Below are 13,319 nucleotides of genomic sequence, written 5' to 3'. Positions count from 1 at the left end.
TTATTATTATTATTATTATTTTGAATCTTCATTTTCCACATGTCCTGTCTTTTCTATATAAGATGCTTCACAAGCTCTCTTGGTTTGCAAGTTTTGTAACTGGAACCATTCTGCAACAATTATCTGGCTCTCCTGTGCTCTGACAGAGGTTTTTGTTCAAAGTGGTGGCAGCCAGTACCTCGTATCAGGACACAGCGATGCTCTGAAGTGGGGTGGAGGGGAAAGAGAAATCTTCAAAGTGCGAGACATTTTATTAAGGAAAGGCTAAGAATATCACATCTCTGTCAAGTGTTTAGTCACACAAATTACAGTAATATCAAAAGGTATAATTTATGCAGGACAGTTCTCTTAATTGGCACAGACCCTGCTGGAGCCAGAAAGGTGCCACTTGAGCAATTGTCCTGATTATCAGAGACTCATAGGAATACGCTTTTCGAATCTACATAAGAGATGGAAGAAAACTAGTGGGTCAGCATCTTTATCCTCCTCTGTCAATGCAGAATAATTCCCTGCAGTACTGTTTCTATCTCTAAATTACTCATGTGATAAGGTTTAGTCCACTTTCCTTGAAAATTGTTTCCCAATCTAATAAATTTCGTTGTTATTTCACTATAAAGTGTCCTCTGCTTAATTTCCTCACTTTTCTCCAATTTACATATCACCCCTTATTATAGCTATGAAATTAAGCCCTCTCTTTCTCTTCAGTGTTCCTAGCCTTTGGGTCTTAATATGACTCCACCAGTCACCTCTTCACCCATCATTTTGCCAACCGAAACACTACACAGCCAATGTCTCAGAAATGGTCACTGGTGGTTCTGGGTGCCCCATTTTTCTGGTGCCTGATCTACAGTACCTTGAGGGGCCTGATTGAGCCCCTTTAAGTTATTTGTGAGCTGTTCACCTGAAAACTAGGGAGCACGGGCTAGCTAGTTGTGCAGAAAACGTGACTTAACTCTCAGTCCTGATGAACACTTAATTGCTCTGGTCAACACAAGTCGGAGGTGTGGGCGATGAGCAGGGCTCTGAAGCCTGCCACACATTTGTCTGCCAAAAAGACTGTAGCTGTAACAGAAAATTCACTTTTTCTGGAATTTCTGGGAAAAAAAAGTGTTAACACTGTTAACTTCAACATGGCTCATTCAGGAATGATGATGAGGAACAGAAGCAATGGAGAGAGGTTGTAGCCCAGGAGTCTGTCCACCATTGAGTCAAAGTAGTAAAGCTTCTTTTGCAGACCGCGCTGTTTGCACGGATGAGGGATGCCATTTTCTGCACAGCTAGCAATCCAGTCTGAAATTTCCTCTTTGGCAGTCATCCCAGTTAAATTAATCTGTTATTTATCAGGGTGTAGAATCACTTCAAAGAGAAAAAAATGAAGCGACTCTGCTTCCAGTGGGAAGAAAGACATTGCCAGAACCAAATGCTTTTGTTTCTTCATGAAAGTTGTCTAGTCTGGATGAAGTGCTTTTAGTCGCTCTAGATGTGCTGCTGTTCATCTCTTCTGGTGTAACTGGAGTAACTGGAGGAGGAGGGTGGAAGCGCAGAGCATTGCAGTCCATCTTCCTACCACAGACATAAGGAACGAATCCTACAGTTGTACAGAAGGTTGTTTCAAAATGCTGTTAATTGGGGTTCTCTGCTAACTCTTCTGATACGGTGTGGTCATGACCATTGACCCTGGTCAGAAAGAGTGGGTTTCCTCACAGACTGCTGTTTCCCAGTGGCCAGCTTGCAAGGATACAGACCAGATAGGTCCCACTCTCCCAGCTTCAGTTACCCTCAGCAGAGGCACGGGTGTTGAGGGGTGAGGGCAGAGGGGGTCTCAGGAGCACCGAGCTGCAGTACTTGCCAGTAGCAGGCCGCATGCGAGTCCATTTGACTGTGCAACCCTTGTGCTAAAGTGATCCTGACGCCAAAGTCATGTTTCTTTGTTTTCAGTCCCATTTGGTGAAGTGCCGAGCTGCATGCACCGCTGTCGTTGTCAGTGTCATATAATACCAACGACTTTCGGAAAGCACTAATGAACAAGTGCAATTTCTTTTCTCTATTGTTGGGTTTTTTGTAAAGTTGCTCAAATGCTCTCAGGTATGGCGGCCCTGAACGGAGGACTCGGCGCCACAGGCTTGACGAACGGTACGGCCGGCACCATGGACGCGCTCACCCAGGCCTACTCAGGAATCCAGCAGTACGCGGCCGCCGCGCTGCCCACGTTGTACAGCCAGAGCCTGCTGCAGCAGCAGAGCGCCGCGGGCAGCCAGAAGGAAGGTAAGCGCCTGCCGCCAGCCGAGCAAGGCCTGCGCCAAGCAAACTTGCCACAACAGCAGTGTTGTGGGTTCATTTCTTCACAGAGGCTTAATGAGGGACCTCGAGTAGCCTAATCTTTGATTTATTTTTTTTTCCGTTTTCTCCTATTTACTACTGTTACTCTCTTTAACCTCTAATGCAATTCATTTTTTTAACCATCTGTCTTCAAGTTACACTATACTGACCATCCTTTCTTATATAAAAGCATGTACCAACTACAGCGTAAAAAGGCACCAGTAGCAAAAATCATCCCTTTCTGGGTGCCGTCCTCTCTTCTGGTTTCCATTTTCTGTGATAATGGAGCTAATCTGATTAGGTTTAAGGTTTTGAGTTAATGACAAGATCCGTTTTCACTTTGAGTGGTTCTTTGCTTAATTGTGGGTCTTGTGGGGAAGCAACTAAATGAATGATTGCCCCTTCTCCCTGTGCCAACAGCAAATAAACCTCAGGAAGTTACTGCTAAGAATAAATGAATACTAATTACAAGATGTTTAGGAAAATGAGGTTACCCTTTTCCCCTCTTCCATTCCCCTGCACTCTTCCCAGGCATTTTGGGGGTTTGTTTCTGTTTTCATTGCTTTCTCTCATCCTAATTTCCAGCCAATTCTAGAAGGACAGGAAAATATTGCATGCTTTCGAAGATTGTCTCCATGTTGTCACTGCTGTTCTTGCCAGGGCTAAGCTTTGGAAATAAACTTAGTATAATATCCTCAAGAGAAATTTTTTATTCTCCTTTAAAATAGTATCTTGTACTGTTATGGGAAGTGTTTCCTAGGAAAACAAATTTGGCATTCCCCCAGCTGGCTATGGTACAGGGACAAGGGAGTTTAAATGTATATTTTCTCTTAATTCTTTACTTCATTTAGTGCTAACAGCTTGGATTATTTAAAATTAAATTGGTTATTTTTAATTAACTTTTTTTTTCCTCATTTTTTTTGTGTTCTCTGCATTTATCTTTCATTTCGCTCACTTTGGTCAGAGACAACAGACTATTTGACACCAGAAAGGAACTGTTTCTTTGGTGTCATTGTAAGATACATATCGGAGGACAGGTTGATTTTTTTCTATTTCAGTGTTTTCCTGTTTATGAATGTTCATAGCAGGTGTGGGCAGCGTCGCTTTAAAATGCAGTCTCTTTTTTGTTATATGTCTTGTTTCTGTTTGTTAGGGGTTAAGTGAGTAAATTCCATCATTGACTACTGACAACTCTGTTTTGTCTCTTAACATGATTTCTGATGGAATGGTGAAGAGTCTGGAGTGGTTGAGGATGAACAAGTACCAAGGAGAAATGCTCTATAAATATTAAAAACTGAAGCACAGTGACCTGCCTTATGCATATGCTGTAAACTATTGTTTATAAGTTTTTTCTTACTATTTTAAAAAAGATTACTTTCTGGACAGGATAGTTTACTTATTGTAAGAAGAAATAAGTTCCACGTAGCAAATTTTTTTCCTCTTTTTTTCCACCAACCAAAAGTGTTTATCTTCTTAAAACCGTTTTTTTTTTCCTAATCCATTTATCCCCTCCTTTTGGGCAAACATTTTCACCTTTTCCTTCAGGCTGAGAAACAGCAGCCAGCCTGGTTCCTCTGTATGGGAGAGGTGAGGCTTCGTGACTCTGTTGCAGAAGGTACTTCATAATCTGATGTGCGCTTTCCTCTTGCTCTCCAGAAAGCCAAGGACATCACATCTGAGGCTCACTTAGGTTCCATTAAGCAAGGGAATACCTAAGCAGGTTACTCTAGATGTGTTTTTACCAGCAATGTTTGTTCCCTTTGTGTACCACTTATGCTCCTGGTGTCTGCAGGGAAAGGCCACATGTCTGACTCCATCATACATCATGTTCTTCCAGGCATCCATTGCTCATTTCCAGTGTCTTATATTAAAGGAGAGGTTGAGCCAGGGAAATAAATAACTTATTAGTGCTAGGATGAGTGTTTAAACAAACAGCACTCGAATTCTGGTTGTAAGAAAAATATTGAAAGCACTGTTGAGTTTGCACCTTTCTTTACAAACTCAACTTTGTCTAAAGCCAAATTAATTTCAACCCTACAACTTTATTTTGACTTTTTTCTAAAAGACTTACTTTGCAAAGTTTATTCCAGGAGACAGAGCTTTCTACGGAGAATTTTTTTCAAAAGAAAGCTGTCATTTTGAAATGAGTCAGTGCAAATTGAATTCTGAGTATCTTTCTCCCTCTGACTTCCCTAATTTCCAAGTCATAAGGTTTGCTTTGTCTTATCCTTTATATTCCCATCTCCACCAGTTTCCTGCCCTTTGAGTTTACATCTTTGATACTCAAATCTGAGCTCAGCTCATTGCATTTCCATGAGTTCCCACAGCTAGAATTAAACCGACAAACCCATGCGGGTGTTTGAGGCAGCGAGGACTCCTTGTGCAGTTCTTGGGGTACGGTGAGAGAGTAATACATTGTGTACCTGTTTTCCTAACCTTAATTGTACTGAAAGACACTCATACAAATTCAAGAAAGAGGCTGCAGTTTAACTTCTTCTGTAGTAGAGTTTTCAAGTAAACACTTTTCAAGATATGATGCTCTAAAGAGCTGCGTGTCAGTTCTGTTCCTTTGATGATCCACTTGCTTTTGTTCCTTCAAAGTTAGAAAGTGAAATGCTTTCTGACCATCACCTTCAGTAAGTACTATGGAAAAAGTAGGTAAAATATAGCACTTGTAATAGCTGTTTTCATACTTCTGTTTTGTTTTGTTTTCCTAAAGGTCCAGAAGGGGCAAACCTCTTTATTTACCACCTCCCCCAGGAGTTTGGAGACCAGGACATTCTGCAGATGTTCATGCCTTTTGGAAATGTTATCTCTGCTAAAGTCTTCATTGACAAACAGACCAATCTGAGCAAGTGCTTTGGTATGTCAAACTTAATAAATTGACTAGTAAAAACCACATGCACTGTACTGAAAAGGGGCCAGGAAAGAAAATTAACAGCAATATGAGAAATGTCATACTGGAAGCTCCTTCCAAAAATAATGGACTGTTAATCCTCAAATGAGCGGGAAGATGCTCAGACAGGCTACTTCTAACTAAAAATTGGATATGAAAAAACAATAATAATCTTCCAGTCTGACATCTCGCATGAATGTGTCAAGTACATGAAACTAATTACACCCTATGTGGGGGAATGTCATTTACTATACTATTAAACTGCCTTATTAGGGATACCTAATTATTCTCTATTGTATAGCTGAGCCACTTAAAAACACTCTATGCTTAACCCATTACTTCTACATTACAGGAATTTCTTTCTTCTGAATTAAGTACAAGACTTTGCAATTAGTGATTGAATGGTGTGTACGTGTATTTCAGAATGCTTTACAGACAGTTGGTGTCTGGATATGCAGCTCCAGCTGTGGGGGACGGGCTCCAGTCTATTATGGAAGGTAGCATCTCCCCTCACCTTAGAGCAGGGATGAAGGGAGCCTCACAAGATCAGTGTCAAATTTCCCAGAGAACACTGTGAGCTGCCAGAAAATCAGATCACAACAGAGGAGAGGATGATATGTTGGTATAAAACAAGTTCTAGGGTTGACTAAGTGGGCTGATGTCTTTTGAATAGCAAAAATGCATCGTTTGATGGAGTGGGGTACAGAATGTAAGTGAGTGGCAGTCTGTTAGACCATTGATCTGGTAACTGTGGTCTTATGCAAGACATGAGGAGGGTCTATGAGGAAGAAAGAATCTCTTAAAGATAACTTTTATAAGGTTTGACCTAAAATATTGGATCTTGATAAAACTTACAGTTCTTTCCCAGAGTAAACGAATCCAACTGCATGTGTGTCAAAAACGTAACCAGTCCAGACAACCCCTTGGTTTCCAAAACTCCTTTGTACCAACAGTGTTGTTCTTTGCCTAGCACTGTCTCTTAATTCCGAAGTGTCCCCATTAACAGCAATACATGTTTCTTAGCTTGCAAATCGCTGCTTCTTTTTAAATCTAGGTTTTGTTAAAATATGTCTGTCTAAGGATTTGACTTCACCTGGGCCATCAGGGTCCCCACAGTGATTGGGCTTTAACCCGTCTTTGAAGGGTTTGAATTTATCTGAACAGACAGTACCCAAAGACAAGGAGAGTTCATCAAGTTTCTGAGAAAAAACCTCCTGCACTGGAATCCAAGCCTGGCTGCAATCTGAATGTTTTTCAGCTGAAGACAAGCCCTTAGTACTCTTGGAAGGTTAATTTGGTTCAGAGAAAGGGTGCAACATTCTTTCTGCATTTTTCCATAGTCTTTCATTTCATTTTTTAAGCATTCTCTTCTTTAAGCTTTACAAAAAATTGTTCATATCTAGGCTATTATAGTCCAGCATGTCTCTGCAATGGGTTAAATCAGTCCCTGAGGCTGTAGCAAATTTGAAAAGTGAAAATGAAATGGACTCCCTATTGATCTGGAGCCAGTTCAGTTAGTATGTTGGGATGACAAAATCGTTGTTGAGGTCTCTAGGAATCTTGATGAAATGTTAAATCAAGCTATGTTAATCGAAATACAGCAATTGTGGTGACTGCTGAAAGAATGCAGATTAGTTTGGGCAGGCAGCTAAATTCATCAGCTCTCTTCCCACACGTGTTTTCGTGGGTTTCCTTTTATTCTTTGGTTACCTCTTTTACACTTTTGTATGGCTTGGAGTGGTGCACTGAGGTTATCTTATTTGAGGGAAAAAGGAGCAGGCAACACCCAATGGATGGAGGAGTCCTCAGTCTTTTCAGCATTGGTCAGCTTTCAATAATATTTCAGTTTCTCATTCTTCCTCAGATATTCTGCCACCAGTGAAAGGGTTCTGCTTTAAAAACAAAAAGTACTGCAGTGGCAGAGGAAGTTGAGATTTTCTGATTCAGTAGGTGGCTGCTTGGTGATGCTGCTAATCACAGGCAAAGCCAGAATTAATCTTGCTCCTTTAACATACTAGCATAATCTGTATATACCTCTTCAGCTTTATTAGCAATTATCATCTATTTGTTATTTTGGTCCCGTATTTGTGTTTGAAAAAGCTGTACTTTTTTTTCTCTGTCCTCACACCAAAAACCGGGACAATAGTGCATCTGAAGAACCCATTTCCCTCCTGTGGTGTTAATGGTCATTGCTCTTGGTACAGTTTGGGTTTGGAATATTTTTGTTGCATGGTTTGGTCTTTTATTCCTTTGTGAATAAGAATAAGAATAAGAATAAGAGTAAGAGTAAGAGTAAGAGTAAGAGTAAGAGTAAGAGTAAGAGTAAGATTAAGAGTAAGAATAAGAATAATGTTTTGGACATGCTTGATGCTTTCTACTCTGGAGTTTCCAATCTCCTGCCCAAAGGAAGCAGAAGTCAATTACGGGTGAGGACAGGTTGAACACCAGAAAGGTGAAAAGATTGTCCAGGGCTGTCCACTGGCAGAATTGGGAAGGGAAGGTGCATTCTGAGAGAGTCACATTGGTTAGAAACATCATCCCATCCTCATGTAACCTGCGGTTTAAATTTCAGGCAAAAAATGATAAATGGGTGCAATCAGAAAAACATAAATAAAGGGACACAATGCCAGAGTCCTCTGTAAGCTTTATAAATGAAGGTTCTCAATAAGGGAGAAGTTGAAAGAGTAACAGGTTAATGTAGATACAGAGTTCTGTGTAAAGAGACAAATTGTGAATCATAATAACTGAGTGATAAAGGGTGATGCAACCAATGCAGCACAGAGGTTGTAAGTTTGAATTTGTGACTGAGTCATGGAAGCTAATAAAGAGACTTGGGTTGAAGTGACTACTGTCATCCCCCTGGAAGGTAAGCACAGCCTGATCTAATTGTTCTGTCATCAGCAGAGGTGTTGAAATTGGTGACATGAATGGTGGGTGGAAAAGCCACCTCTGGATGCACTTGCTTCTCTTCATTCACCATTCATGGGTGCCATATAAGTGACTACTTTAGATCACTTGCTTAACTTTCAGGTGGCTAAAACTAGGTAAAAAGAAAAGGAACTAAGGTAATGAGAAGTTCATAGCAGAAGACTGTTCTGAATGCACTTAAGTGAACAAAGTGAAGGTCAGGAAAGCTGTAGAGGGAAATGCTGAAATTGTTAAGATAGGTAAGAGTATTTACATCTCAGTTGTCGAGCACCTGTCTGGAAGGTGCTACAGCTGCCTTCTAACTCATGGTCGATCTCTTTTCTATCCCTGAGGCAATCCTAGAGATCAAGGCTGAGATCTGTGAGCTGATGGAAGTAGATGCAGGAGTGCAGTGCTAAGTCATGTGAACAGATAAGTTCTCCTGGAAGAAAATAGAGGAAAGGAAGAAATAGAGGAAGAAAGGAAGAAATAAGCTACTCAGGATAAGGCAGTAATATTAAGAGGAAATAATCTAGTGAAGAAAGTGAGGAAGCGACAAGAGTTACTAAAGCCAAGGGAGGTATGGAGGAACATTGATTATCCCTTAAGGAGGTAACAATCAACCACAGAACATGAATACAGCACATTGGCTCTGGACAGGAGAAGGTGATTTAAGTGAGAGGTGTTTTTTCGAGGTGTTTTAGAGTGGGAGGAATAGAAGATAGAAGTTAGCCTGAGTTGTCAGAGAAGAGTCTGAAGTTAAAAAGTTTGGTGAAGTTGATTTAAGGTGAAACCATAGGGGTGATCTGTGAAGGAGAGCAGCTAGACAAGGACCAGATGGCTTGATAAGAGGCTTTTTTAATTTACAATGGGGAAAGTGTATCGTTCTGACACTGAAGATGGAAGAGGGCAGCAGTGCAAGGTAAGCAAGAGCCATAAAAGAACAGGTTAAAATGACAGTACAAAGAGGTTATGAATCAGAAAAGTACACAAGCAGTAAGCACAGATGAAGAAGGCTGGTAGAAGAGAGGCACTGAGAAGCCTGTGTTAGGACTGCAAAGAAAGTGTGTGGGATCCATGCTTTAACAGAGCAAAGGAATACATGTTAAGGCAAATTCAAATGGAAGGAAAAGGAAGCATTTCAAAGCAGGTGGGTAATAGCAGGCTGAGTACAGTAGTAATTAGCCAGAGCTGAAGCAGAGCTGCAGTTAGGTGAGCTTCACAATTACAAGTGGGAGGCCCAGATATAAAAATGAATTTTGAGCTTCCAGAATCAGGGAGATTTGAGTCCATTATGAACAGAGCATTTTAAGTCTCCCGGGGAAAAGAAAGCTGAGCCAGGCCAGCCATTCTGAATTACCCGAGCAAGCGTTATCCCCCTAGTTAGAGCTCACAACCAAGGAGCAGATCTGGAGTTCTCGTCAAGCCCTGCCGTTTTCTTTAATGATGCTGCTTAATTTTGATGCCTGCCTACACCTTTAGGGACTAAGAGGCTGAATTAATTAACATTTGATGTACCTTGAGATCTTGAACTGAAAGAAGCTGTAAAAATACAAAATATTAATGTTGCGACTGTCCTAGGCTGAGCCCAAGGAGATGAGTGTTTCACAGCACACAGGAGCAGTGCACGTGAACTCACATTCGGGTGTGCAAATGCATATAGGCATTGAAATTTGGGGTTTGCTTCTGTAACCAGGCTTTCTGTTTCAGCTTCACATCTGCAGACTGGCCTAATAGTACTTCCTAATAGACTGGGAGGTATGTAGATATTATACTGAAAGGTGTCACAGTAATGAGTATCTTCAGTCTCTCAGGTAGGTAGATAAATAACAGATTGGAAGCTGCATTGCACCAAAACTGGCCAACTGCATCCCAGCCTGTACAGAAATATTACGGCGGTAAAGGGGAAGGCAAAGGAAACGGGAGAGTAAATGGGATACGAAGTGCGATCAAAGAAGTAGTTGAGAGTGAATGTGTCAAATAAATAGTGATAATGAAATCCTAACAAAAAGCCTTCTGACATTTGTTCTAACCTATAGTTCGCTTTCTCTCCCGCCTCCGTTCTGTGTCTCGTAGGTTTTGTTAGCTATGACAATCCAGTCTCTGCACAAGCTGCTATCCAGGCTATGAACGGCTTTCAGATTGGCATGAAACGCTTGAAGGTTCAGCTGAAACGCTCCAAAAATGACAGCAAACCTTACTGATCTTAACCCCAGATGCTTACTGCTCTTATTTTAGCTTTCTTAGGGTAAGTCCCATGAGCAAACCTGTCCTCTGCAGGGGGGTTAAGAAAGAACATATAGCCAACCTTCACCAAGAGACAGTTATTTTTACAGTTACCACTTCCATTTCCCCACTTGTCCTTATTACACTTGGCTCCCATTTCCTCGCCAAGTAATTACTGAGTTGTGTTACTGTATTTTGTTTTGCAGCATAATTTATCTCCTTTGGAAAAAAAAAAAAACAAAAGAAATAAACGTCTTGAAATTCAAAGCAACACACACACACACACACACACACAAGCGAAAAAAAAAAAGATGTGCAATTTAACTCTGTGAACCCTGGTGCCATTAGCACACAATAAAAGTTGTTTTCTATGGATGGATCGTATTTTACCAGGGTGGCACCAGCAGTTTATAGGTTAAACAAAATGGCCTCATGCCAGTTGAAGCACTTACTTTGCAACAAAAATTGAAACAAGTCTTTCCACTACATCAACTTGTATTTTGAGAAGATTTGATTCTTTTTTTTTTTTCGGTTCCGATCAACGTATTGTTATCTATTAGTCTGATTTTACACTGGTCGTCTTTATATTTCACTTTTTTTTTAAGTTCTTGTTTTTTTTGGAAAGGATTAATGTAAAAAAGATTTAGAGATCTGTTTCTAAAGCTACAGGGTTTAAAATAAAAAAAAAATAAAATAAAATGAGTGACAATACTTGATGTTTCTTGAGAGATAAATTTAATAATAATAAAAAAAGAAAGCCACAGGCCTGTAAATTTTATTTGTAAAAAGCATTTCTATTTTTATACAAAATTTTTACTGCCTCAGAAATAATGGAAGTTATTTATTGCCTATTGTTAACTTATTGGATACCTAAAGAGCAGCTCTCTATGCTAGCTAGATCCTTTGAAGTAGTCTCTAGAGTAATTGTGCCAAGAATGGGCGCTTTTTCACTGTTGAACCCTACACCCTTTACAGTTCATGCTTTTATCCTCTTGTTTGTATTTGTCTGGTTATTTTGTTCGTAGTTTCCATTACCTAGTTTAAAGTTCGGTTGTCTGACCCTTTTTCCCCCCTCCCCGTACCTTTCTGTTACATTTGTAGAAACTGGTTCTTTCCTCTCTTTTCTCCCCAAAGAGGAATCCACTCACTCTGACTCCTTTCAGATGGATCCTTTTGGGGTTCCGTTGTGCTCTTGTTGACGAGTATTGTGAGTTAATGCAAATGATGGGAACGGCTCATAGACTCTACTGATAAAAGATTTGCATTGGTTTTCTCCTGCACCCATAAAAGTGATTTTGTTTGTGCTGCATAGATTCTGTGTAACTTTTTTTCCTCTTCCTTGTTTTTTCCCTAGACATCTCCATGCCCGTTAGCCCATCGTTTGCCTAGCATGTCCCTGTGGCGTCTCAAAAAAAAAAACAGTTTCATCGTCCCGTCATTGTTTCTGATGTCTTTCTGACCTCACATCATATTTGGTTCTCCTACTGACCTTTGACCTAGTTTGACCTTTGAAATTTGCATGTGACCTCATCTAGCTATGAATTCTGGGAAGTCAATGTGAAAAAACATTGCTGCATTCATGCAAGACTGAAATTTATTATTAGATAAATTAATGATAGGATTTAAAAACAACCTGTGGCAAAATGTTTTTTCTTTCTTTCCTTTTTTTTTTTTGGTTTTCTTGTTTCCTTTGGTTGTTTTTTTTTTTCGTTTGGGTTTCTTGTTTTCCTTTTATTTTTTTTCCTTTGTTCTTTTTCATTTCGTAAAAAAAAAAAATAAAAAAAAAACCAGACTTGAAAGTATTATACAGGGATTGGCATTCTGCCTGGTCACTGGTGACAATAGCAATATGTGTCCAGAGGCACAGAATGTTGGTTTCTAACAGACTACTTCCAAAACAGTTTGAGAAATAAAACTGTCTGATTTTAAGTCTCTAGAGGTCTGTAATAGTTTTTACATTTTTCAGGCAGTGTAAAGTTTTTTGATAAGGCCATTTTAGGTGGCTCACTTTCTCATTAAAGTATATATATAGAACCACTTTTTGTAGATTAGTATAAGAAAATATTTACCCTGTTTTAGGGCAAATGCTACCTACTTGTGTCACCTTTTGCTGAACTGACTCACAGTTAGACAATCCATGGTTTAATGCACATGAAATTACCTATATTTTATACTGTTTCAATGTACAGAAGAAAGGTTACTGTAAAATGTGTTACGTTGGTGCTTCTGTGAATTAAGTTGTGGTTTCATCATGAGTCTTATGGTCTTAAGTGTTCTATGTTTATAAAAGACGAGTTTAAAATTGGTTTACTTGAACAACAAGAACGAAAACAAGATTCAAAAAAAAAAAACACAAAAAAAAGTTGTTTGCTTAAAAAAAAAAAAAAGAATTTCATGTGAAAAATGAAAAAAATATTCCAGAATAAGTTTGTGTTGGCTTGTGACGCATTGATGTCATTTTTTTATTGTGGACAATTTAGATGTGTTTGTGTTCAGCAAAATGTGATCGGTTTTTCTTTTAAAGAAAAAAAAAAATCAGTGAAACTATAGTGCCAAATTCCAAAGGTACTTTCTTCCTAGAGCTTCAGTGTGTTTCTTGTGTGAAGTAATTTGATAACATGGGTATTTTATTATGTGTTTTGTATAAATCCCTAATATTTAAAGAAAACAGAGGTTAAAAAGTTTGTTAACTTGCTATCCTGTGGTCTTGTTGCCTGAAATTGTTATTGTTTGTTATTTCTCTTTGATGTTTTTTGTAAAACATTGTATAAGTGCCCATGTTTCACTTTTTTAACCACTCTGCACACATCAATGCTGTGAAAGCAAACCTCACTATGTATTTTCTTCATATTGTATGGAAACCTCTAAGGTGAGAAAGTTTTGAACTTTTAACCCTTTCCACCCAGAGCTGTCTTGAGTGTTAATACCTTTTATACATTCACCATTTTGCTGTTTATTTTTATATATATAT

The 13,319-nt window shown here is 39.3% G+C and overlaps 1 protein-coding gene across 1 annotated transcript; it reads left to right on the top strand.

Annotated features, from left to right (window-relative positions):
- Positions 1 to 2,087: 2,087 nt before the first annotated feature.
- CELF2 (CUGBP, Elav-like family member 2) lies at positions 2,088 to 12,752 on the top strand. Its single transcript, XM_010181129.1, has 4 exons — positions 2,088 to 2,265; positions 5,039 to 5,182; positions 10,199 to 10,370; positions 11,703 to 12,752. The coding sequence occupies exons 1-3, from the start codon at positions 2,088 to 2,090 to the stop codon at positions 10,324 to 10,326; spliced, it is 450 nt and encodes a 149-aa protein (XP_010179431.1). The 3' UTR covers positions 10,327 to 10,370; positions 11,703 to 12,752.
- Positions 12,753 to 13,319: the final 567 nt, after the last annotated feature.

This window comes from Mesitornis unicolor, unplaced genomic scaffold, assembly GCF_000695765.1.
Source record: "Mesitornis unicolor isolate BGI_N332 unplaced genomic scaffold, ASM69576v1 scaffold16110, whole genome shotgun sequence".
Lineage (NCBI taxonomy): Eukaryota > Metazoa > Chordata > Aves > Mesitornithiformes > Mesitornithidae > Mesitornis > Mesitornis unicolor.
Note: the sequence above shows the minus strand (reverse complement) of the source record. Positions and strands in the feature narration are given on the sequence as shown.